Source organism: Eublepharis macularius, chromosome 6 (assembly GCF_028583425.1).
Source record: "Eublepharis macularius isolate TG4126 chromosome 6, MPM_Emac_v1.0, whole genome shotgun sequence".
Classification (NCBI taxonomy): Eukaryota; Metazoa; Chordata; class Lepidosauria; order Squamata; family Eublepharidae; genus Eublepharis; species Eublepharis macularius.
The window spans coordinates 126136238-126160379 of NC_072795.1; the positions used below are offsets into that span (position 1 = coordinate 126136238).

Here is a 24142-nt window from a genome sequence, read left to right on the forward strand (position 1 = left end):
CCATCTGTGTAGTCTTCTCTTCCCTCCTTTGCTCTTCCTTCTCTATCCCTTACCTGTTTCTGCTTTCCTATTGTTTTGTTGTTGGGGCTTAGTTTACTAACCAGACTGTTTGTCAGATTGTGAACCAACACAGCCCTTGGCATATAAAGCTCCACAGAGCTCAGTTATTTTTTTTTAACCTCCTAACAGTTCCTTTCTTTAAAGCAAAGCATCCTTGGTGCTTATTGTTAACTGTTCCCTTTCCGTCTGCTTTTCCACACCAAATTGCATACTTCTCCCAAGTAGGTGGGAAGTGGGTGGGAAACGAAAAACTGCTGGGATCCTTTATGTTATCCCTGTAAAGGGAGATAGGCATCTTGGGAGTGGCCTTTTTAAATCAACAAATGGCAGGAAGGGAAGGGGTTGCTGATTTTATTAAAAACCAAAATAAGCCATCGAGGACAAGAATCCTGCAGCTGAGCACCGTAGTTAGTTTATGCACATTATAGTCTGAGATGATCTGCACACATGCACGCGCACACACACACTCTGCAAACAGGGAAGAGGCAGCTTCTTGTGAGAATTTCCTACAGTCTTACACAGTTTAGTGCTTCCATGGTGGTAAAGCATGCGCAGCTCAAGCGTGATGGTGTGCGTGGAGTCCACTATAGATTTAACATTTAAATGGAAAATACATATGCACGAAGGAGCCCTTTGGCATGACGGGAAACATTCCTCTCTAAACATTTGTGGGATTGGCTAGTCATCTATTGTCCCTTGATCACTTCTTGATTGATCACCATCAAATATTGCCAAATATTCCATGAAGTCAAGGTAACAGCTGCGTAGAGGTGGCAGCGTCTCGTTCTCTGTTTCCTTAGAATGCCATCTATGGGAGAGTGCCAGGGTGTGGCCTGATGGCCCCCCTGGCACTGCAGCCCTTCACAGAGCAAAGCCTCTCCTGCTGTAAGGGGAAGTGTCCCCAGATAAATAGCCATTAGGACAGAAGTTGCATAGAGCATCCCATATCTTCAGTGGAGTGCTGCAGCGACCTGGTAGTTCACTCCCTCCCTATGATCCGGCTGTCTATCTGCTTAGAAGCATAATGCTGGAAGGCACCTAAGGGTCATCGAGTCCAACTTCCTGCACAACGCAGGAAATTCACAGCCACCCCCCAAGTGACCCCTGCTCAGTTCCCAGAGGGAGGCAGAGAACCTCCAGGGGTCTGGCCCAGAGGAAAATTCCTCCTGACCTCAAAGTGGCAACTGGCAGCATTACCCTGAGCATATAAAAAAGGGCACCAAGAGCCGAGCACCACCTTATCCCTTCTTGCCTTAGAATCCCTTTTGCTGCTGTTTTGCTTTTTATTTATTTCAGTTTCATTAAAAGAAAAATTAACCCTAGGTGGACTCTAGTGTTCCAGGGTTAAAAAATCAAGAAAGAGAGCTGCTCAGTGAATTGTTTACATTTATACAAACCATAATTAAAATTATTTAACTTTAAAGAATTATTTTAATTTTATCTAGTTGTTTCACAGTAATAATTGCCTAATTTGTTTTTGTAAGAAGCTTGAGTATCAAACCTGCTAACATTTAAACTACTTCTTGGTTTTAATAAAGTTAATGCTTTAAAAATGCAACCAATATCTGACTAGTTGAGCAACTAAACTTTGGGGGTGGGGGGCGCTAGTCAAATTCCAGACATGTAAACAGCTATGCTGTATAGTGCTCTTAAGTTTTTCTTTTGGGAGCATATTTACAGCACCTGTTTGAATAATTTAAACGCCAGCTGTTGTCTGTGCCCCGCGACCCTGTTTACACGTCGTCCATTGGGGGTTGGATTGGCTTCATACCTTGATTCAGAGGTCATTAGGGAAAAGTCCTTAAAACAAATCACAGCACCCCCTCCCCCCCAAATTAGTAAAGGTTATTGTGCAGTGGTTAGAATTGTCTGAAAACTCTTTTGGGGTATTTCTTTAGTTCAATGAACAAGGATTTAAAAAGAAAGCATCTTTAAAAAACAGTTGTACACTAAGTCCTCTTACAGTCTGCAGCGAAGGAAGGAGATCGGTGGCATTTTCAAGCTATATTGAATGTTGCGTTGTTTATACTTCTTATTTTCTGCCTCATGGCTTGAGATGCTCTTATTCCATTGAAAGTAGGTACAGCTGCAGCAAGAAAAGAAATAATCAGGAACAAGATCCGGGCAATCGGCAAGATGGCAAGAGTTTTCTCTGTTCTCAGGTAATCACGGTTCTCACCTCGCCCTGACCAGTTCACGTGGAGAGGCTGTGAATGTGTACCTTTCACCCAACCTCCATTAAGCGCTGTTTGTTTTAATTACTGACCTACTGTTAAATGATTCATTTAGCTGGACACGTTGCCCACAGAATGTTGAAGTTCCACTTCTGAGTTGTCTGGGTAACCTAGAAAAAGAAGTAAGGTGAAAGCAGTAATGAGAATGGATAGCAGGAATCTGAAGGCGCAGAAAACAAGACCGGGAAGGGCTCCAGAGGAGAGGTGGTTCCCAAAATGGAACTGTAAAGGAGAGAAGGGAGATCATGTGGTGGAGGCAGTGGGGAGAGAGAGCAGGAGGCAGTGGCAGGAGTGGAAGGAAGGGATAATGACACAATCCGGTTTTTTGCAGTCTTGGCCATGAATGGCTGTAGGGAAAGCCGTTACCTAGTAGCCATTCAAGAGCATGTGCAAGCTGCTTTCCGATCCAAGAGTTCGGCTGTAGTGCTTCAAGCACATCCAGTCTCTGTGGTACCTGTGGTCAAGGTGCTGCAGCCCTTTGAGGCCCACATCTCTAATGACTGCAAGTGCAAGCTATGCCATGTGCAACAAGCATGGTGGGATTGTCCAGGGAAAGAGAAGATACTCCTTTTTTCCCCCTGGGATGCTTTGCCCCTTCCCAGATACGCACTTGCGGCAACTGGGTGAAAGTGTGGGAATTGTCTGTGCTCAAGTTCTCTGTGGCGAAATTGTAAGGATTCTCCCCCCCCCCGCCCCTTCTTGTCTCCCTTCTCTAGAGAGGAGAGTGAAAGTGTGCTGACGCTCAAGGGTTTGACTCCCACTGGAATGTTACCTAGCGGAGTGTTGGCCGGAGGACGCCAGACCTTGCAAAGTGGTAATGATGTTACGCAACTTGCTGTGCCTCAGACGGACTGGGGCTCATCTCACTCTTTTGTTAACACCACTCACGGTGCATGCAGGGAATTCCTTATGCTTTTCAGTTCCTGTCTCAGTGGCTGAAGACGAAAGCATAACATTGCGTGTTAATCGGACAATGTAAAAATCCTTATTTAACCAGGGTATAAAACAAAAAGCGAGTCATTTTAGTTGTGTTAGCCTAGTCCTCCTCAGTCTTGGAGGTTTCCCAGGCAGAATTTTCCAGGTGGCATGAATTGTCTCTGAGCTGGAATTGCATGGGCGGTGTAGATCAGAAGACGGGAGAGCCTTTATCGCCCCATCCGATGCAGACTGCGACGCTTCCCTTGTTGTCCTGCAAAGAATTTTATTGCAGGACTTCACAAGTAAATGTCAGGTGCTTTCTGGATGATAGTTGTAGGCTTCCAAATTCAGTCCTACATTCCTTTGACAGAAAATGTGCTACGTTTTGTACCCTGGTGATTGATGCCAAAGTTTGTTCCTCTGTGTTGTTTGTCAGATGTTCTGTGTAATGCTACTGACCTCCCTGAATTGTCCTTGTAAATTATTGTTTCCTTCCTCTGCAGGTGTGGCTGCTTTCTTAGATCTGTCTGTCTTTCTCTAGGTATAGCTGTATGTCTGTATAAGTGTGTATAAATTAAATCACTTCTTTTGATTGTACAAGCAAGATTGCGGCACCTTGTTTTTGAGGCTGGCTGCATTTGCTCCTGCACACTGCATTTTGAATGCTAATGTAGTTGAAAATATCCAGTAATTGTTTTTTTTTTTAAAAAGTCAATAAAAGGACTGAATGAAAACGTTGTAAATAAGACAAGACTGAAGGGGTGTTCATTAAGTGTGCTTATATTTTTTGCATGAAAATAAAAAGAACTATACACAAAAATATATCTGTAATCTGGCTCATTGAATGTTTTATAAAAGTGGATACTTTGGAGAATGATTGTTACCAGAAGAATATTGCGAGATTTCATAAATATGCATTCTGAAGATGAAGTTCACTTTCCCCCCTTTTTATGGTGATTGTTCAGGCAGAAAGTGGACTTCGTGGTGTTCTTGAGCTTTACAAGAAAACATTCTGGCTTTCTTTATTGATATATTGCCCAGCCTCTGTAAAATGTGAGTGCTTTTGTTTGGCAGATATTTAGTTAACTACTATTTTTCCTCAGTCTGCCAAAAATAGCTGCTTCTGCCACTTAATACGAATAACTTTTTAAAAAGATAATCAGAATGGTTCTTACAAAATGTTGAAACGTCTTGTTCCTTTGCCTTTTAAACTGTTGTATTTTCTTTTCAAACTATCGTTACCCTCTTTGGGACATATAATGTCTACAAGTTAAGTTTTTATATGTCCTTGTACGTGTTTGTGATCTGTGAATGTCTGTAACAACCAGTGATCTGTCTGTTTCTCGTGTCCTCCATTTTTCTCTAAAATGTTAGTTTCAGTTTGTATTTTCACTGCTCTATTTCGCCTGTTGCAGCCCCCACCCCAAACTGTAAAAACTGCAGAGGATTGCATCAGACTCTTAATAATGATGTCTTGGGTTTATTTTAAAACAAGTTAACGGGACTATGTTGATAGGCACGCAGATAAAAACATTTTCTTCAACATGACAGCATCTTTCAGAATTTTAAAACGTATTTCCACAATATGAAATAGAACATATTAAAAATTTCCAATGTAAGTAGAGGAGCCTCAGGTGGCAGTATTTGAATTGGATATGTTCTGAGAAACCATAGGATTTAGGGTATGCTTACCATTGGTAATATCGCTGGCAGAGTAAACCAGGTAACTCTCCTGGTCAGTCAGTCTCTGATGTTCGATAGAAGATTAAAAGCACGCAGCAGATGCACATTTATCACTAATAACAAACGAACGTTATAACAATAAGAGTTAATTGGGCAAATAGCCAAACGATCATTCAGGAGACATTTTGTTTTCCAGAGAAGTAATGGCAGGACGTTGTCTAGAATTAAATGCGACATCAAGATAAATCAAATGGCTTCTCGTGGTGGAAGAGTTATTGAGCGCCGTTGCTTTTTGTCCCATTTTTTTTGGTAAGAGCAGCTACATCATCTGGGTGAGGCTGTTGGGAATCGGCATTCAGCCCTTGGTAGACGGGTATTTCAATTCAGGGTGGGTTTCCCCCCCCAGAAGGATGAGGTGTAAATGAAATACTACCTCAAGATATTTTAGTTTGGATACTTTTTTGCTAAAACAACCAATGCTATATATACGGGGTTGGCATTTTCCCAGTGAACTTAATTCAGTACTTTAGATTGTGTTTAATTTGATGCAATTTCATTGCAATCAGTTGGAGTCATCCCGTGCTTAAAATAGATGCGTGATTAATACTGGTAATCACATGGGCAGCCCGTGTGTGTCTTTACATATTCTCGCATTGCACAAGGACTTCCTTTGTGCTCCCTCTGTGGGAGCCTCCAGATGTGACCATCTTAAGAAACTTGTAGGCAGATTGCTCTTGCCTCCTGCATGAGAAGAAGATGGCTGAAAGGGAGCGCTGTGAGCCAGTCATTCCATTTCCAGCCCTCCACTCAAAGCATTTGTGCTTTTTTGAAGAAGTCACATGATCTCAGGTAGCATTTGCTGGGGGAGGTAGAGTTGCTGGAGTGGCTTATTGAGTTGCAAAGGAAAGCCCTTGCTGTCCGTGTTACTGGCTTCTCACTGGCCCAGGTGGGAAAAAGAGGAGGTTTAGATACTGTCGATGTAGGACAAAGTCACGCCCTGTAAAACTAATCCTGGTTTTGTCCACCAACTAGGGATCCCTGTGACTCCATTTGGCCCTTGAAACGCTCCGTTTCATACATAGCATCTGTTCTCGAGATGCTGGGGATAATCATGAACTGTTTGTGGGTCCAAAATGTTGGAAAAAAGTCAGAAGAGTCACTCTGGGACTTGGGTTTGGGCTGGCTGGATTGTAGCGGCTTGTTAAAGCAGTTTGAATCCTCTGTCTCGGAGGCTGTCATCTGATTTAAATAAGACAATGTTTTAAAATGTAGTTTTTATTTCAGTCAATAGTGGTACCTGCAGTATCTCGGGGCATTCTGGCTGCCCCCATACCCTGAAAAAATCATGCTATGTTACTTAGGATTTTTCACGTAAAAGCAAGGATCTCATTATAGGGGTCATTGGCAGTCTAAACCTTTACAGGAATTATAGGTTGATTTCAGAGTTTTCGAATATTTCTAAAAGTTATTTTGATTTGATATGGTGGACAATTGCTTATTTAAATAAGAAATATTTTGAAAGGAAGTGAGCATCTAATTTTGTGAACTGCAGAGCTGGAACCATTATAGTGGCAAACAACCCAATGTTGTCCCAGCACAGTTTTCCGGGTGCCATAGAAGGGCAAGAACTGTTTATGATTCGCACTGAGAAATGAAGTATTTTTTTAAAAAAATATTCCCAATTTTAACAGCTTCATAGATGGGATCTGCTTCAGCTTATCTTCATGTAAAATTTCTTTTCTTGCACTAAATATGCGGTGGTGCTTTTGTACATCACAAAATGACCTCAGAGGATTTAGGGTATTGGCCTGATTATGATGTCTGAAAATACCTTGTGTACGTACAACAGATTAATTTGATGACTGTTATTGTGCTCAGTTTTAAGTAGGTGTCTGCTGGCACAGTAGCTGCCTAGGATCAGGCCACAGTATACTTGCATTTGTCATAAAACTTGTTCCAAGTTAGCTGTGCTCCCTTAGCGAAGAATGTTTGGCCGTTGCAATACCTGCAGGTGCTCTTAGCCAAAAGAAGTCTAAAATGCTCTTGGTCGCACCTCCTCAGGGACTTTTCTTTTGCAATCTCTATTAGAAGAAAGGCAGGTAAGGGAATGACGGTGTAGCTGACCTTCTCCTCGCAGTCACATTCCCTTCAGATTAGATTTGTGCTGCAGAATTTTCTGGCAAGTAATTTCCTGTTTTCACTTGTAGATATTTAAGGGATCTACAATGAGGCTAATCTTCTCACTTGAAATAATGTTAGTGTAATAATGAACGTAAGAAAGATGTACTGAAGAACATGCACTGGTTTCCACGACTACATTAAATAGGACAGCCAGTCAGAAGAGAGCCCGTTCAATCCCAGTGTTCTAATGTACACATTTATCCAGAACTCGATTGTTTCTGGATGCCCAAGTACCATTTGGACAGTTTTGCTGATTATTCTCCATCCAACATCTCTGCACTCTTTTAGGGTTGTGCAACCTTCTGTGTAACTTCAAAGTTAAACTCCCTATTCCCTCTTAACAAAGAATGCAGCACAAACATCATGTGGATTTGTTACACTAATGAGTTTCTTGTATCAGAGGAGGGCTCCTTACACCAGAGAAAAGCACCATTGTTAGCAGAACAGATGTATGAGATCCAGCTCATTTAGGCAGCACATCACTTGAGTGAAAGAGTGATTATATCAAAGACGTGTATTAGTCAATTTGCTTTCCGGCATTGGAATGTAACGTCTGGAATTTTTGAAGGGACAAAATATCCCTCAACTTCTTTGGAAATCCAAAATATTCTCCTAGATTTGTATTCACGGAAGTTGGCTGCAGTGCAGCTGTCTCTTCCTACTACCCCTGCCCTTCCCAGAGGTTACTGAAAATCAGTTGAAGAGCAAACATTATTTGAAATTTAAGTGGGGTTTCCCTTACTCCTTCCCCCAGATTAAAAAATCTGGACTTTTATCTCCCCTGCCCCCCCCCCAATGTTACTTCTATACTTGCAGCTACAAATGCATGAAGTATTGTCTTGCTGGCTTGTGTGGGAAATGGTTAAAGAAGCAGCTATCCATGATGATAAGAAAAAAATTCTCTTAAAATTTTATCTCAGCAGTAAAAACTCTGCAGCACCTTACTCAATAGTGTTGTGTGGACTATAATAAAGTTGAGAAGACCTTCAGTAAGCATAGCACCTTTGAAGTATCCCTGGGAACTTGCGTTAACTGAATTTTTAAAAATTGATAAATGCTAGTATAAAAGACAAGAAACAAGCAAGACAAAGTTGGACTTTAAAGGGAACTTCATAAATCGAGCTGTTATAATATAATCTCTCCTTCTGTGTGATATTACACTTTTCATCTTTTTCATTCGTTTTGCACGCATCTGCTCACTTCTGTACAGCCACAGTAGAGGCAATTGAGGCCGAAAAAGGTAGGGTCTCAGCATCTTTGCTACTGACAGAGATTGGTTTGGTCTGGGAGGGAATGTCAAAGGCTGCACTGGGGTGGGGTGGGGAAGGGTGGTGTGCTTTCAGTTCAGCTTGCACACCCCTGAGATGAACCAGAGCGTTGATTCATTGGTTCTGCGTAACATCTCCTCTTGTCCAAAGGATGAGTCTTGCCTTTATTATCTGAGGGATTTTCTTTTCTGAGAGTGGAGTAGAGTTGGTATTGTTTTCCTTGTGTCGCAGCATGCTGTATATATGTACTGTGTTTGGCACGTTTCTGCTGATCAGTGTGGCTTGATCCAGCGGGCTCCTTTTCGAACACAGGCACAGGCTGGAGTGCCCAAAGCAGAGTTTCTGGGCCAGCAGCAGCCCCCAAGTTCCATGAGCCACTTCCAGCGTCATGCAGGGGAAGCTGCTGCTCTTAGAAAGGAAACAGCGCCCAAGCAAACAAACAAACCCCTGCTGTACATACGAATCTCCACGTGCTTTTCTGAATTGGAGCCTGTCTCTCTTCATTGCTTTCCATAACATCGGGTAGTGCAAGATTTATTCTTCTTGAAATAGAAAATGTTCTTTTGTCACGTGACCTTGGTTTGTGTGTAACATGTTCCAGGATCTGGCTGAGCAGTTAACTTGTACAGTGGCGGAAATCCCAAAGGCTTGTGTGCGCCTTGGGGCACTTTCCTTGAGACCACAGCCTCCCATGCCAGACCACTTAACACCATTCAGTTAAGAATCCTTGGGCCTCTGGAATGCTTCTCTGGCAATAATTGGGACGACCAGTGCTGCTGTGGTGTTTAACCACTGCTTTATATTCTTCCCCTCTTAGCATTGCTATTAAAGTCATTTCTCATTGGCTATGCGAAATACTCCGATAGCAGTGCAGTAATCAGATATATTTTTCTGCATTTTGATCTACCCTCCCTGCAGTCATAACGAATTATAGGACAAGTGGGTGACTGGCCCTCAAAAGTCCAGGTCTGCTCAACCAATTTGCGTTCCATAAGGTGTTACTCAGAAGTCCCTGGTGTGCATCGGTGGGCTTTTATCCCTCTGTTTCCCTACTGCTCTTAAGCTGTTAGCCCAAGAGTTAAAAGTGGAGGCTGCAGCTGTGATAGCCAAGCAGCTGGGATGGAGGTGGTAGTCCAGGCCAGATCCACTGTGACATCAGAGCAGATGCAACCACTGAGAGAGAGGAAGCGAGATCAGAGGTCAGGTTTGGAGGGGACAGTTTAACAACACTCCCGTTGTAGAAAAGGGTCACTAGCCTGCACGAGTGATAAAATGGATAGAAGATAAAGGCAGATGCTTTGGCTCTCAGTTTATGCAGTACAAACTCTAGTGTGGTGCAATTGTAGTGCTCCATAAAGAGCTGGCTCACTTGCTGCAGCTGTTCTGGATAACTTGTTCCATTTCCCAAGAATGTAAGGGCAAAGAGGATCACCCTGGGAAGGTTTTCTGACATTTCCAGTCAGGCTCAGTGACCCCTATAAGGTATAATTCAACTCTTAAGGCTACTTCACATGTTAGAGTAGAAGCAGGTGTACATTTTGAAAATAGCATGTGCCCATTTCTGTTTTACTGTGCACGTTTTCAACCACGTCTAGCCTGGAAGTATGCACCTGGAGAATGCTTGCATGGCTGTAGGTCCTCAACATGTTTCAAGGTGGGAAAGGGTATGTGCAATGGGTGGGAGGGGGTAGATTGGGTTGTAAATATCTATTCTAGTCACCCATGGTGTGTGTGAATTGCCTCCCAAGTGATCAACTTTTATATACCGGAAGAGAGTTGATTGCTGTGTTGATAGGGTGCCTTGCAGCCATAACAATTCCCACCAAAGTAATTTACAAAGAAAAAGTCTGCCTGGCAGTTGCAGTGTATCTTGGCAGGGCATTTAATGCCCAAGTGTCTCCCCTGCCCTCTTGTATACTGTGCAAATGACAAGTATACTTGAATGTAAACAATGCTGTCAGCTAGTAACTTTTGTGAACTCCTATGCATGGTTTAAGGATGTAGTACTTTCCCCCTGTGTACCTGACTGTAGTCTGTGAAGCACACTGAAGCCTTGATTCACACCGGATGGCGACTTGCCCATCCAACGTCTCGTTTAAAACAGAAATTTGCCTGCTCGGCATTCTTTTGCTGCGCTTTTGGGAAATGAAACCAAGTACTTGGTGCAGCATCTTAATCTCCAAAATCTGCTACAACTTCTGTAATTGTGTTTACACACAGTTTTTCTTTGGAACCAAACAGTTTTATTCATGTTTAAAATAAAATTGTGTGTAACCTGCTCTTTCAGATGATCTGTAGAAAGCCAGCTGCTCCCCTTTTATTGATGTGCCTTCCAGTTGGTAGTGAAATGTCATTAGTTAGTGTTTTATGAATGCTCAGCAAGAGCCCAAGTGGGTTTCCTATTAGTATTGATCAAGGCTTTTTTTCAGAGGGAACGCGGGGGAACGGAGTTCCGGAACCTCTTGAAAATGGTCACATGGCTGGTGGCCCCGCCCCCTGATCTCCAGACAGAGGGGAGTTGAGATTGCCCTATGCGCCGCTCAGCGGCGCGGAGGGCAATCTCAACTCCCCTCTGTCTGGAGATCAGGGGGTGGGGCCACCAGCCATGTGACCATTTTCCCCCAGGACAACCCACTGAGTTCCACCACCTCTTTTCCCAGAAAAAAAGCCCTAGTATTGATACTGAATTCTGTAGAAGGGGGGAGTTCGAGGTGTTAATGATTCCCTCTCCTCTTTCAATTCCCTCTGTTTTCCATGAAACTTCCGCTGGGGGAAAGGGTTCGCATCTGACGAATATAGTTTCACGTGGAAAGAAGAAGAGAAGGCTGGGGCCCAGTGGCACCTTAAAGAGGAGCTTTGACTCTCAAAAGTTCATACCCTGGAAATCTAGTTGGCTGGACCTGAATCTTGCATGTCTGATGAAAGCACTGTTAAGGCATACTAGTGTTTACGCCACCTCGATAGTGGTCACTTCTCTCTTAAATAGTATTCATTGTAAAATATTATAGAATGCACAGCTTACTTGGTTTTTTCCCCTCCCATTACTGACTTGTCAAATTTGCATTTTGTTAAGCAATACGAGGATTCTCTCCGCAACATAAAATCTGCAGTTTTGAAGAGGCCAAAGGTCTGGATAGGATCAATGAGCGCATGCCACCAAGAAAAGATGCTCTTCAGCAAGATGGCATTAAGTCTGTGAACACAACTAATGCCAATGGAAACACTGGGACAGGCAACAATAACGCACAGTGATACAACCCTCACCCCTGCCCAGGTCAGCACCCGTTTTCCTTTCTTACTGTTTGTCTTGCCTGAGAATTCCTAGGAACTGCTTCTTGACAAGGCAGTAGCCAAATCAGCCCAGGGAAATTCACCTTGCATGGCTCCAAGTGGAAAATGCAGTTTGGTCTTACAGGTGAGAAGCCACTCTGCTTTGCAGGCATCAACTTGGATAAAGAGCTCAGCGGCGGAACTAAGATCTGGGGCCGAGATTCAGACATTGTCACAAAAGCACCATATAGACAAGCATGTTACCTTTTTAAATCAGTCAGCACTTCTTACGTTTACAGAACGGGATTGTCTTTTCAAAATAAAGCTAGGTGGGTGGTTGGGTTGTGTGTTTTATTTTTTAATCAATCATGAAGATGCACCCCTATTTATTTAATGGTCTTATGAAATGTGTTTCACTGATAGTTTTGCAAAGGTCTTAAAATAGAAATCTGAGGCTGCAAACAAATTGTGCTTTAAGGTGCGGGGGGGTGGGGGTGGAATGCCAAAAATTTAGTAATTATGTGTAATGCTGACCTCAGGTGTACTCCTATTGTTGATTCTGTACACTGTTCAACATAATTTTTTAGTTGACATTATCAGACAATTTCTATATAGAAATGTTTATTACTTGAACATAGGTTTTGAAAACTATTTAATTGAGAACCCTTATTTTTGCCCAACTTTTTGAGACTTTCCCCAAACTTGAATGTCTAACAGTAAAAATAGTTAATTTTAAGGTACTTCTAATTAAAGTTTATACATGACATTTAAAGTAAATTTTTTATTCATATCAAATCTCTAAAGCTTGGCTTTGTATTTTGTGTATTGCATGCTTTCATTTTGCAAATATTTAATATATGGAACTATGATGTACAGAAAAAACATCTTATGGGGTCTGTATATGTTATGGATATTTTATTTCTTTGTATTAAATTGCTGAAATAGCTAATGATCATTGAAATAGTGGTCACAAGTGTGATTATTATAATGGGGGATTTTTTTTGCCATACAATGCATAATTGTTTGTTCAACCTTAAGATGTTAATGAAAATATAAAATCAGGATGCATGCAATGTTTTTTTTTTATAGCTAATGGAATGTTTGGTAAAATAAAATGGAAACCATGTGCTGATTTCATAAATGTAGCCAAGTACTATTTACTTTAAATCTTCTGAAATTTTGCTACTTACTTTTCTTGTCCTGTGTGGAAAACAGTTTGAATCTAATGTCCACTGATTTCATCTCACATTGGTTTGCCACAAACTAGGACTTGTTCATAACCCTTTGTCTGAATTGGAGACCTGATGCATGTTTTAAACCTTTTAAAGTATTTTTTAACAAGAAGCGCACAATAAATTTTGTGCATGGGCCACAGCTGCAGTTGGTGATGTCTTTTCTTTTAATATTGATGACTGTAATTTTTGCTGGTTGATAATTAACTTTTGCTTATTGATAACATAAAATTCCAGATGCTTATGGCAGGGAATCTGGTCCCTTTCAAGCGGGCTTTTAAAACTCTCTGGTCTTTGAAGGGAAGAAATTTCTTTAAAAAATTTGTACATCTAAAGGATAAAGTACAGCAAGAAGACTGAAACAGGTTTTGGAAAAAACAGATTAAGGCTTCATTGGCCATTATCTGTCTCAGGCTCAATGCTTTGGGGAAGTCTTATTTTTCCTGTTTCCCACAGCATTGTGATGCATTCACACACCTCCAAGGTTTCCTCGGCTTTTCTCTGATCTCAAGCCTCCTTTGCTCCAAAGTTTTGGGAAAGTGTGCAGTAAAGCCTCAATGGCTGCTGTGTGGATGGGAAAGTTTGGATTTTCCCTCCCCGCAACTGCGCAGAGGGGCTTCTTTATTCTCCAAAAATTAGCACTATATGATTGTTATATAGTAACATAATAACATTCAGTTTATATACCACCCTCAGGACCATTTAATGCTCACTCAGAGCAGTTTACAAAGTATGTTATTATCTTCACAACAATCACCCTGTGAGGTGGGTGGGGCTGAGAGAGCTCTAAGAGAGCTGTGACTGACCCAAAGTCACTCAGCAGGCTTCAAGTGGAGGAGTGGGGAATCAAACCCGGTTCTCTAGATCAGAGTCCTGCCGCTCTTAACCACTACACCAAACTGACTCTCATTGTCAATAGGTGTAAAAGGTTCTCTGAATTCTTAGATTGCATTTTTAAAAAATCTCAAGCCCCTTGCGTTGCAGATATAAGGAGAAAGGTATGTCTTCTCAGCAGAAGGGGCTAGAGGCTTTTTCTGTTTAAAGAAAACTGGGTTCACAGAACCTGTTAATAATGGTATATTAATATAATGATAATAGTGCTGATTTTTTTAATTACAAAAGCCCTCGTGGCTCAGGGGTGATGGTGGTGGCTGCTGCTAGAGGACTGGAGCAAGGAGACCTGCCATGTGAAAGTCCTGTTGCTGCTGCTGCTGCTGCTGCTGCAATGAGGAAATCACACAAGCCCGCTTCCCATACAGAAACCACCATTACCTGTGTGAGGACAGCGTTTTATCTTTGGGTGTGCGAACCCCTAAAAATAGTTTACCTTCAGAACCCACATGGGTTTAAAAGCCTGTATGAAAGGGACCCCAACATGTTAAAAGTTTAGAATAGATAAAGGAATTGAGCTACATATGGAATTAATTCAGGATTACCTTGAAGGAAGACTAAAGGGTCTCTCTGCCAGCCAGCTGGCACAGCAGGGAAGGCCCCCTCTGCTGGCCAGCCGCGACGGCTGCAGCTGCACAGCGATGGCAGCAGGGAAGGCCTTCTCTGCTGCCCGGTGCAGCATTGGCTCCAGCCTTCCGCCTGACGAGGTAAGTGGGGTGGGGGGGGGTGAGGTTAAAGGCTGGGGGGGGGGAGTTTAAGGCTGGGGGTGGGCCGGGCCTCTCCTCTCCCCGTCACTTCAGTATGCTCTTTACGGAGCATACCGAAGCGACTTAGAAAACTGAAGCGGCGTGCCGCTTTGCATTTCAGGTTTTTCCGAAGCTTTTCCCTGTATATTTTTCGGGTGCACACCCCTAGTTTTCAGTGCTTGAGCTTAACTCCTCCCATTTATAATCATATGCTCCACCTTGTTTTAAGTTCCCTGTCTGCTCACCTTGGGAAGAGGAGGGAAGAGAACCCAGGATAGAGATGCTTGCTTTCCTGCACTAAATATTACTGCACTCTTTGAATCAGATTCCATGGATCTGTTGCAGTAACGATGGCACCTTAGGCCAAAAGAAGTATGTTAGTGGAAAAGTTCCATGGGCTCTGACTTGAACAGCAGGCGTTCAATCAAGATTAGTAGTCGTGTTTGTCTGTAGCATTGGAAAAGAGCAGGAGTCCAGTAGCACCTATAAGACTAAGAAAATTAGTGGTAGGGTATGAGCTTTCGTGAGCCACAGCTCACTTCTTCAGATATTTCAGCCACAGCTCACTTCTTCAGCTGGTGTTCATGTAAGAGAAAGTAGGAAGTGGACATTTTGGGGCTGTCGCTTGCAGCCTTCTAAAGCATCCCTTGTCTAGCAAGACGTTCCCTACAGAAAGTCTCTTCTCCGGCATGTGCTTTTCTAAGAAATAAGGTTTATAGTGTTGTTCTGCAAATATCCAAAAAATACACTGGACAAGTTATAAACCGCAAGTGTCTTATTTTACATTATTAAAGTACATGGCATGCTAAATTAAGGCAATTTATATGTGCAAAATAAAGGCCCCCTCAAGTCATCCATTAGAAGCAGATATTGGTTTACATTGTCATACGCATACATGTAGGGATCGTTGGCTCATTTCCTCTGAGAGAGTGGCAGTGCTCACTATTGACCCACAATTGCCAGGAGCAAGCGCCTGTAGTCCCCACTGGTGTCGCTGGATATCATAGTTCCCAAAGTCTTTTGGTACATCTGGGTGAACAGCTGCTTGATTTGTACAAGATCAATCTGTACCAAAAAGAAAGAAAGAAAAGTTCTGTACAGACTACAGCAGAAATCCTCTTGGGGGAAGGAAGGGAAGCTTTTGCGCAAGTCTCTCGCGAGAGCAACTTCCGCTAACCAGGAACTGATGATCATGAGGCATGGATATTAATAAAACAAACGTCACTCACATACCATATAGCAGCAAGCTTCTTGGCTAAGCGTGTGTGAGGTGGGGCGGTGAGGGAGAAGAGAGCATAGCCGTTCCTACAGGGAGATTAATCTCCAGGGAGCTCTCATTGCTGCTGTGAAACCGGACACCAGCGCCACCCACACAGAAGTTTTCTTTGCTTCAACTCCCTCTGGCTGCTATTCCCTCCTGCACCACCAGAGGGCTTTTAGTTTTTATTTTTATATATACACTCTAATAGCTAAGATTGCTATAGCATTATGCTACAGCAATCTACTGTGACAATGGATTAGTTCCCTGCTTTCATTTTAAAAAAGGAAATCTCTTGTCCTTTTGGTTTCAGAGATATAAGGGGAAATGCATAGCCTGCTCCTTTTCTCTCATAATCTTACAATGAAAAAAGCTATAGGTGTTCTTAAATACAAACCAACTGGGAAGTACATTGTTGCAGAACATTATTTTAACTTTAGCAACTTGTGAATTACTGATTTTTTTAAAAAGTCTACAAAAAGCCCACTAATGATTTATTCCTCAGCTTCCATTTTAAGGTAAATTGCTTGGCTTGTCACCCAAAACTTGGCGAATTGGCAACTATTCTTTGGGGCCAGCTTGGCTCATGGAAAAAAAATGTCTTTCTTTGTCACCATAATGCTAAGGAAGGACTACCTAAGTTTGGCAAGCTATCCAGAATAAAATACTTTTCAAAAATAAGAAACTAACACATCAACACACTTGCTTTTTGGCTGGAAATCCTCTAGTGTACAGGAAGCTGCAAAACAGAGTACAGAAGCAGGGACAGCCGTGACTGCCAGAACGCCACCAGGGGTGAGGCTTTTAAAGGGTTAGAGACCAGGATGCTGAACGAAGAGGGAGGACTCCATTTTGCTTTCCTAGCCTGACCTTGCTCGGGTAGCTGATTTTATCATATTTCAATACTAGAAATGGACCTGAACCTAGGCAGTGTACTACTTACATTAGCCCAATAGAAAAAAGGGGCTTATAAATGAAAAAGACAACCGTACAACCAGTCTTGATGTGTCAAAAGTGCACTCTGAAACAACTGTTTTTGCTACTCATTTCTTAACTGCAGTTGGAGATAAAAGTGTTGAAAAGTAAGCGCCCCAATGGAAACCAAGCTAATTAAAGCAGATGCCCAGTTTGGACACCTCAGTTGGCATGAGTGTGGGGAGATCTTTTGTTTCACCTTGAGATGCAGACAGTAGTACTTTGGAAGTGCTCACCTCGCTACGAGTGACGACAATTCTCACAAGTGCAGAGTCGTCTGTGCCGGCTCCTTTCATGGCATGATAAAGTCTCTCCGCAAAGAAGGCTGGGCGGTTCAGGGCACATTGCACTGCAAGGAAGTTGCCCCAAGGTCATTTTCAAAACATGGCTCATCATCAACAGCATCCGGCCACAGTGTCATTTCCAGTATCGGGAACCACTTTCAATCCCAGATGGCTTTGCTTTTTACCTTCAGTGTATCTAAATATTTATATGGGGACTTCTCTCTGCTCCTAACCCCTAACGTTGGTGCAATGCATTTTAAGGGTTGTAGACAAAAGGAAGGAGATGCTGTAATAATGGATAGTGGGAGGAGGATGGGGAGCCCAGCTGTTGGATCTGTTGGTCCTCTGGGGTCTCTACATCAGGATTTTAGGGCACATCAGGGTGCAGGAGGGGTGGGGAATAAGCAGCTCTGGGGCATTAACAAAGGTAACAGGAGGATTTATTATGGGGGCAAAGAGGGAGAGAGAGAGAAGTATCTGGAGATAAGAGTGTGCAGAAGGGCTAGTATTCTAGTTTGGAAGACACTAGCTGGACTTCCACTGTAACCTGGTTAATATTAGCCTCATTACGATGATACCCTCTACAGAAACTCTTGTGTTTGCTTACGCTGAAAGGCAGCATTGAAAGACAGGATGTTTTGGGGTGTCCTGGAACTAAGGCAAAATTTTCCCACGTAAGAAGAACCCTGCTGGATCAGACCACCTAGTGCGGCATCTTGCCTCACACCGAGGTCAACCAGTTGCCCTGGAGGGCCAACAAAGAGAGGGCATAGAGGCCAAGGTCTTCCTCTCATGCTGCCTCCTGACACTGGATTTCAAAGATTTACTGCTTCTGTATATGGAAGTTCCCTTAATTCAGCGTGCTAGCAGCCATTGATGGACCTATCCTCCATGAAATGGTCTAGCCTTCGCGCACGTCTGTGCCTGGACACAAGAAATAAGCATGGAGAATTTAGCCTGCCTGTGAATTCTCTTTGCTCACTAAGCAACTGGTTTTCTGTTTTCCAGACTGTAGTGTTTCTCACATATTAAAGCCTCGATTCTATTTTGTTAAATATCGCTAGGAAGTCATAGAGGTTCGCACCTCCATAGTAACGGCTTTCAGGAAGAAAGTGGGCGGGGCCTGATAGCCCAGCCTCTGACCGAGGTGTTCCTCAAAGGAACTCCATCTTCTGGGCTGCTGCTGGGGGAACAAGTTGAAAGCGAGCATACAAATAAGTTCATCCTGAAATGTGCATGTTTACTATGCAACTTAAGCCAATTTGCATGTGATCTCTTGTTTTGCATAATATAATGGCAATCCTAAGCAGGTCTACCCACAATTAAATGCCACTGTATTCCAGGGAAGTTACTCTCTGGAAAATGTTATTCAGTTGCAGCCTTCTACTGCTAGTTATACAAGAGGGCAGTAAAATCCTGCTCTGTCGTCATGGGGAATTTTCTTTGGAAATCCCTGTCCTCCTCAAGTGCTTAATAATTATTGAGATGAACCATCCAGGCACACACACAAAAAATCCTCTTTGAACAGGCTAAAGCAGGAAGAGACTTACCAATCGCCTTCAAGCCACGCTCTACATTTCCTGAAAACTCCCGGCCCACGCTGCTTAGTAGGTCACGGTTAGCAATCTGCAAAGAGAAGGCAGGGAAGAGATGAGGGACTCGGCAAAGGCCGATTCCAGCCCCATTCTTTCCAGCCGTCACTGATCTGAGGTGCCTTTCCAAGCAGAGTTACACCCTTGGAAGACAACCGCGGGCCTAAAAGGGTGCAATTCCTGCTGAGGGTGGCACCTCACCGCCACCCAAACCGCGGCCAGCTTCCTCTCCAGAACATGACCTGAGAGTAAGCTTCGACGGTTGCTTTCAACTGGGGGAAGCTCCTTGTGGCCAGGATCATGTTGAAGCAAGACTCGTCCGTGCCCAGTTTTCCTTCGCCAGCTTGGTAAAGGCGCTGAGCATCCTGCTGGGCCTTCTGGAAGTCTGCCGTTTGATTTTCATCCCGATTACCCTGCAAAGGAAAACAAAACGTATCCGTAACACCCAGCGCACAACAGATTCCCTTGCTGCAAGTTGTCCTCGGTCATTTGAAAGGAGCATTGGGAGTGCAGAGTTTGGCAGGTTCACTCTGTGCCCTTTAATCCTGATGTTTAATCTCGTGCCACTCAAGGTGATCAGGAGGTTCCTGGCGTGAATTAGGGAAGCTACAGCAAGCTACGGGGGCACAAACCAGACCCCACCAAAGGAGGTCTAGCTCTGGTCTCCGTTTCGTTTATTAGTATTTATTTATGCTCTCTGTAGTCCACCTTTCTCACTAAGACTCAAGGCAGATTACACAGTATAAGTCGATGCAATCAAAGGGGAAATATCTAATAAGCGATGTGATAGGACTGAGATCACAGAAATCTGAAATAAATGTAAGTAATAAGCATGACATGTTAAGCAGGTAGTAAACAGTATTACATGAGTAGAAAAACAGCGCACTTTCCCCCCTTTGGTTTAAATTAAAGAGCTAAAATCATGGCCTCCATTTACATCATAGAAGATTCATGTTTGATCACTGCAAAGAAAACACAAACGTGAATAATTAAATTAGTAATAAATAAGCCAACATTTACAACATCCTCGTGTTTCACCTACCTTTCTCTCCCCTTGTAAAATCAGCAGTATTAGGAGGCATCAGTTACCTGAGTCCACCGAGTGAGTTTATAGCAGTGGCAAGATCTGAATGAGGGATTTCCCAATTCATGCCTCAGTCTCTCAGCCACTACACTAGCTGCTGGCAACCCAACTCCCCTTTGCCACAACTCCAGAGACTGAACAAATGCTCTTCCTCCCAACACTGGCAGCTGCTTCTCAATCATTTCTGTACCAGAGCCTTCCTACATGGCGCTGTGTTCCACCGAGTTAACTGTCCCCTCTTGCTCAAAGACTACTGCTCCCCTTCACTTTGGTCGTGTCTTAACCTAAATAACAGGCATAATTCAGACACAGATCACCATTATTCTTCCAAGAAATATCTACACAGGCATACACAAGAAAAGCGTTACACAACTGGAAGGCCTCTCGCCTGTTAAGATGCTGTAGCACTCGGCGGCACTGCTTTCAAACCCGCATCAATTACTCCGCAGGTCATCTCTTTACTGGAAATAGGTCTACAAGCCTGACTATTCCGATTAACGTCTTAAAAATCTCACTATGACCGAAGGAGAAAGTGGACTACCGTGATAAACCCGTCACCCTAAATACCCCCGTGCAGAGGGTTATTACAGAAGGCCCTCTCACCTGGCACATGGATACAAGTAACCGTTCAAAGTGTCCCGAAGTATCCGCCCGAATATCGTGCTCAATGTCTCTTCCAAATTCAGTCTTGTAACACCGGACTATTTCTTTAATCTCCTGGTTTGTCCTTGTGCAAAGGATCTCGATCAGCACATTCTCCTGGGTGCCTGCGCCCTGAGGGAAGAAGGAAGAAGCACCTTCACTGCCACAGGGACTGAGAAACTGGTGCCGAAAATGTAGACGTGCAAAAGGGTGGCCTGGTTCTCACAGGCAGGTATCCCCATGTGCAAAAGCCCCCCCCCCCCACCTCAGTGGTGTTCCCCAGAACTTCCTTTAACTTCTCCTATAAGGGGATGTTTGTCATTCAATGGGGTGTAGTGCACCCCTGTCCTACCACTCCACTGAGCAAAGTTTGTAGAGTTATTAAAAAATGTATACCCCACCTTTCCTTCTGGGTCAAGTTTGACACCCTCTTAGAAAGTAAGGAACCTTCCTCCAAATTAAATGGTTCTTCCATTAGAAAAAGAGCCACTTAGGTTGGATCAAGGATATGTGGAGGATGGTTGGATTTATCCCATTCCACTGAAGAAGAAAAAAGCGCTACACTTAGTGACAATGTTGCAGTAAAAACTTGCAACCTCTGCCTACTCTGAAATAAATTTCTTTTGGATTGCAAACAGTGTGGCTGTTGGAAGAAATGTGCACTAAAGGAGGATTTATCAAACATGCTTATTGTCAGCGGCCCCAAATCAACAAGGTTTCCACTCATGCAGACAACTTTGTTACTGCAAATAAAGTTTGAATGCTTTGATCTAGGCGAGAGTTTAAAATCGTTTCTGCTTATTCCGGTCTTACAGTTTTCAACATGTAGATTTTCCCAACGAAAAACCATACCTTCATTGCATGCCTTAAACTCCACGCATCATAGTAAGTGCTTGGCATGAACAACGCAAGGATCAGCTCCTCCATATTTCCACTTAGCTCTGACTTCAAGTCTTTAATTAAATCCTGCCCAGTTAGAAAAACAAGCATCAGAAAGAGAGGCATTCTATAGTTAGCCAACATTCTGGGTTCTGTCTCAGGCACCCATTCTGACTGCACCCTATGGAACCCCACAAGACACCTGGTCTCCAGTGGCAACCCTTTACGTCCAGTCTGTGAAGAATCTGTTCAAGGCACATCCTCTGAGACTTATCCTGCCTCGAAATGCTTCCATAAGATGGCATGATCTACTTATCAAAGGCTGCAGATGGATTCAGAAGGAGCAACAAAAGAAGCATGGCTTTCTGAGGCTGCACACCCCGCCCCCACACTTACTAGAGTTCCTCACAGGCAGTGGCCAGCACGTCAGAGCCATCCCCAGTGGATGAGCAGCAGCCCAACAGGGGACCATGACTGGGAAGGCCAGCTAAGGGAGTCAGAGAGGGACCAGGCTGCGGAAGCAACCCTCCTCCTCGCCCGATTCTGAAGCCCACTCCTTGGCTTAACGCTGGGAGGAGTCGGACAACGGCCTTTTGTCTACATTCATATCGAGGTCATCAGCTAAGGCCACCAGGTCATCCCTGTTCCATAGCCTGGCCAGAAACCAGTCTGAAAAGAATCTAAATCACGTGAATATAGATCACGATGGGTAGCCGTGCTAGTCTGCCTGTAGCAGCAGAGAAGAGCAAGAGTCCAGTAGCACCTATAAGACGAACAAAACTGGTGGCTGGGTGTGAGCTTTCGAGAGTCATAGCGCACTTCTTCAGATACCTGATGAATGGATATCTGATTTCTGAAGAAGTGAGCTGTGACTCACAAAAGCTCACACCCAACCATAAATTTTGTTTGTCTTATAGGTGCTACTGGACTCTTGCTCTTTTCTACTGCTAGAGCACATGAGTTATCCAAGAAGATCTGGAGCTGATCCATGACTGCTCTCTTAATCATTTTCCCCAGGACTAGCAGACTACAGACTGGGTGACAATTGGTCACATGACTTTTCTGTAGGGATTTTTTTTTAAAGTAGATACCCGCCCCTTTGAGTGGCCAAGGGAAGGTGCCATGATTTAGTGACTTATGCATGACATACGTCAAGGGCTCATTTATATGGTCCTTTCACGATTTTAGCAGCCAGGATGGGCAAGGATCCAGTGGACAAATGGTCACCTTCACAGATGCCAAGATCCTGTCAATATCCACCCCAACTCATGTCTCGCCTGAAAACAGATGCAGGGGGACAGCCGCAAGTTATCCTTAAAACACAGAACTGAGTCCTAAATCTGTGCACTAAATTTCATTCCAGCGTCTCAACCTTCCACAGACTTGATAGGAAGAGTGGGCAGTTATGCCAAAGCCTCAGGCCTCAGTTTGTTCAGCCAGTTGAACACACAAACCCTCCATCTTTCTTTCTAAGGATTCTTTTTGATCACCAGCGATCATACCTTGCCATACATGGTCTTGAAAGCAGCTTTGATTTGTTGCCTTTGACTGTTCGAGCGGCTGGACACCACATCAATGATGGCCTGTTCATCCGTCCCTAGGAAGTATAAAGGCAAATGCTCTAAATTTCCTTCTTGGTCTAGTCCCACAGAGGCCGATTTTAACCTCATTCCCTTAGTTGACCTCCCCCCACCCTGCAAAAAACACTTTTGGGGACACAGAGAATGCTGCAGCTGGGGGTTCATAAATGCCGCATGTCCCTGCGGTTTACTACTTAAAATGTGAAGTCCATGCTGTCACACATATAGCAAGTTTTTAACACCCTGGGCTTTGGGGGAAAAAACTTCAAACATGGGAGCAATATCTGCAGAGTGGTCAATAACAAAATGAGTTTTTACCTTGGTTGGGTGTGGTGCAGCGGGGTGCATTAAGTTATTAATTAATTTACTTCATTTACACTCCGCCTTTCTCCCCACCGGGGACCAGAAGGGACTTCCATCATTCTCCTCTCCTATATTTTATCCTCACAACAACCCTGTGAGGTAGGGTAGGCTGAGAGTGGGTGACTGGCCCAAGGTCTCCCAGCGAGCTTCCACGGCACAGTGGAGATTTGAGCCGTGGTCTCCCAGATCCTAGTCCAACACTGTAACCACCAAACCACATTCTTTTTCACATTAAACATCCTTTATGTAATGCCTTCTCATATTTACTGTTCCCCAACCTCCATCATAACTGTATCCAACACTAACCTTTCTGTCGCCAGTATTCCACAAAAAATGCCCACCTAGCTAAACATTTGACCCCTGGTGGCTGGGGGGAAGTTGCAAATACACTCCCCCCATTGCATTGCAGAATTTATTCAGATCCTACACTCTTAGAGGGGATATGCCAATATGCCAATTTACTAATATTAAAGATACCCAGTGAAGTATAAAGAAGAGGTAGAGAAAAAGTCTTGCGCTTCTAGGCTTCAGCAAATTCAAGCATGAATAAACACAACTGACAGAACGCAATGGCTCTTACCAAAACCCTTCATAGCTTTGCGCAGAACTTCTGCATCCCTCCCTGCATCAAAATTGGGAGCTGGTCGAATTGTGCCTTGCATACTTTGAACCAGTGCTGCAGGCTGAGAATAAGAAACCTGTGTGTTACTGCACAAAATCTTCATTGAATTATAAACACAAGCCCCATAAGCCAGATACTTTGACAAAGCCTAGAATCACTGGTGGCCACAGTCCTCAAAAAGTAAAGAAAGCCTCCCAAGTTGCTATGGGATCCCAGATCTGTTTCCAAGGTGATAAAAATGTTTTAAAGATTTTGTTTGTATTTTGATGTCACACAAGGTCGATATTTTCATCCTCTTTCATGTAAAAAAGAAGCCCTTAACTCAAGTTCATTGCTGGAGGATTGCAGAGGAAGGCAGAGTAGAACTGACAGATTTTATT

At 43.5% G+C, this 24142-nt stretch overlaps 2 protein-coding genes across 5 annotated transcripts in view; one reads left to right on the forward strand and one right to left on the reverse strand.

The window, feature by feature from the left end:
- The window catches only part of PPP3CB (protein phosphatase 3 catalytic subunit beta), a 44283-nt gene extending 31295 nt beyond the window's left edge, over nt 1–12988 (forward strand). For 3 of the 4 annotated variants that reach the window (XM_054982568.1, XM_054982570.1, XM_054982569.1), the window contains 3 exons: nt 2138–2222; nt 3011–3108; nt 11418–12988. In XM_054982568.1, the coding sequence (XP_054838543.1) occupies nt 2138–2222; nt 3011–3108; nt 11418–11596 (362 nt within the window). In that variant the 3' untranslated portion in view covers nt 11597–12988. The remainder of the gene's footprint in view (nt 1–2137; nt 2223–3010; nt 3109–11417) is intronic. The other variant, XM_054982571.1, reaches the window with a different exon arrangement.
- A 2248-nt stretch (nt 12989–15236) lies between these two features.
- ANXA7 (annexin A7) overlaps nt 15237–24142 on the reverse strand; it is a 29691-nt gene continuing 20785 nt past the window's right edge. Inside the window, exons 6-13 of the mRNA XM_054982771.1 lie at nt 23721–23823; nt 22700–22794; nt 21171–21284; nt 20280–20450; nt 18835–19005; nt 18551–18626; nt 16953–17065; nt 15237–15548 (exon numbers count right to left, since the gene is read on the reverse strand). Coding sequence (XP_054838746.1) covers nt 15426–15548; nt 16953–17065; nt 18551–18626; nt 18835–19005; nt 20280–20450; nt 21171–21284; nt 22700–22794; nt 23721–23823 — 966 coding nt within the window. The 3' untranslated portion in view covers nt 15237–15425. The remainder of the gene's footprint in view (nt 15549–16952; nt 17066–18550; nt 18627–18834; nt 19006–20279; nt 20451–21170; nt 21285–22699; nt 22795–23720; nt 23824–24142) is intronic.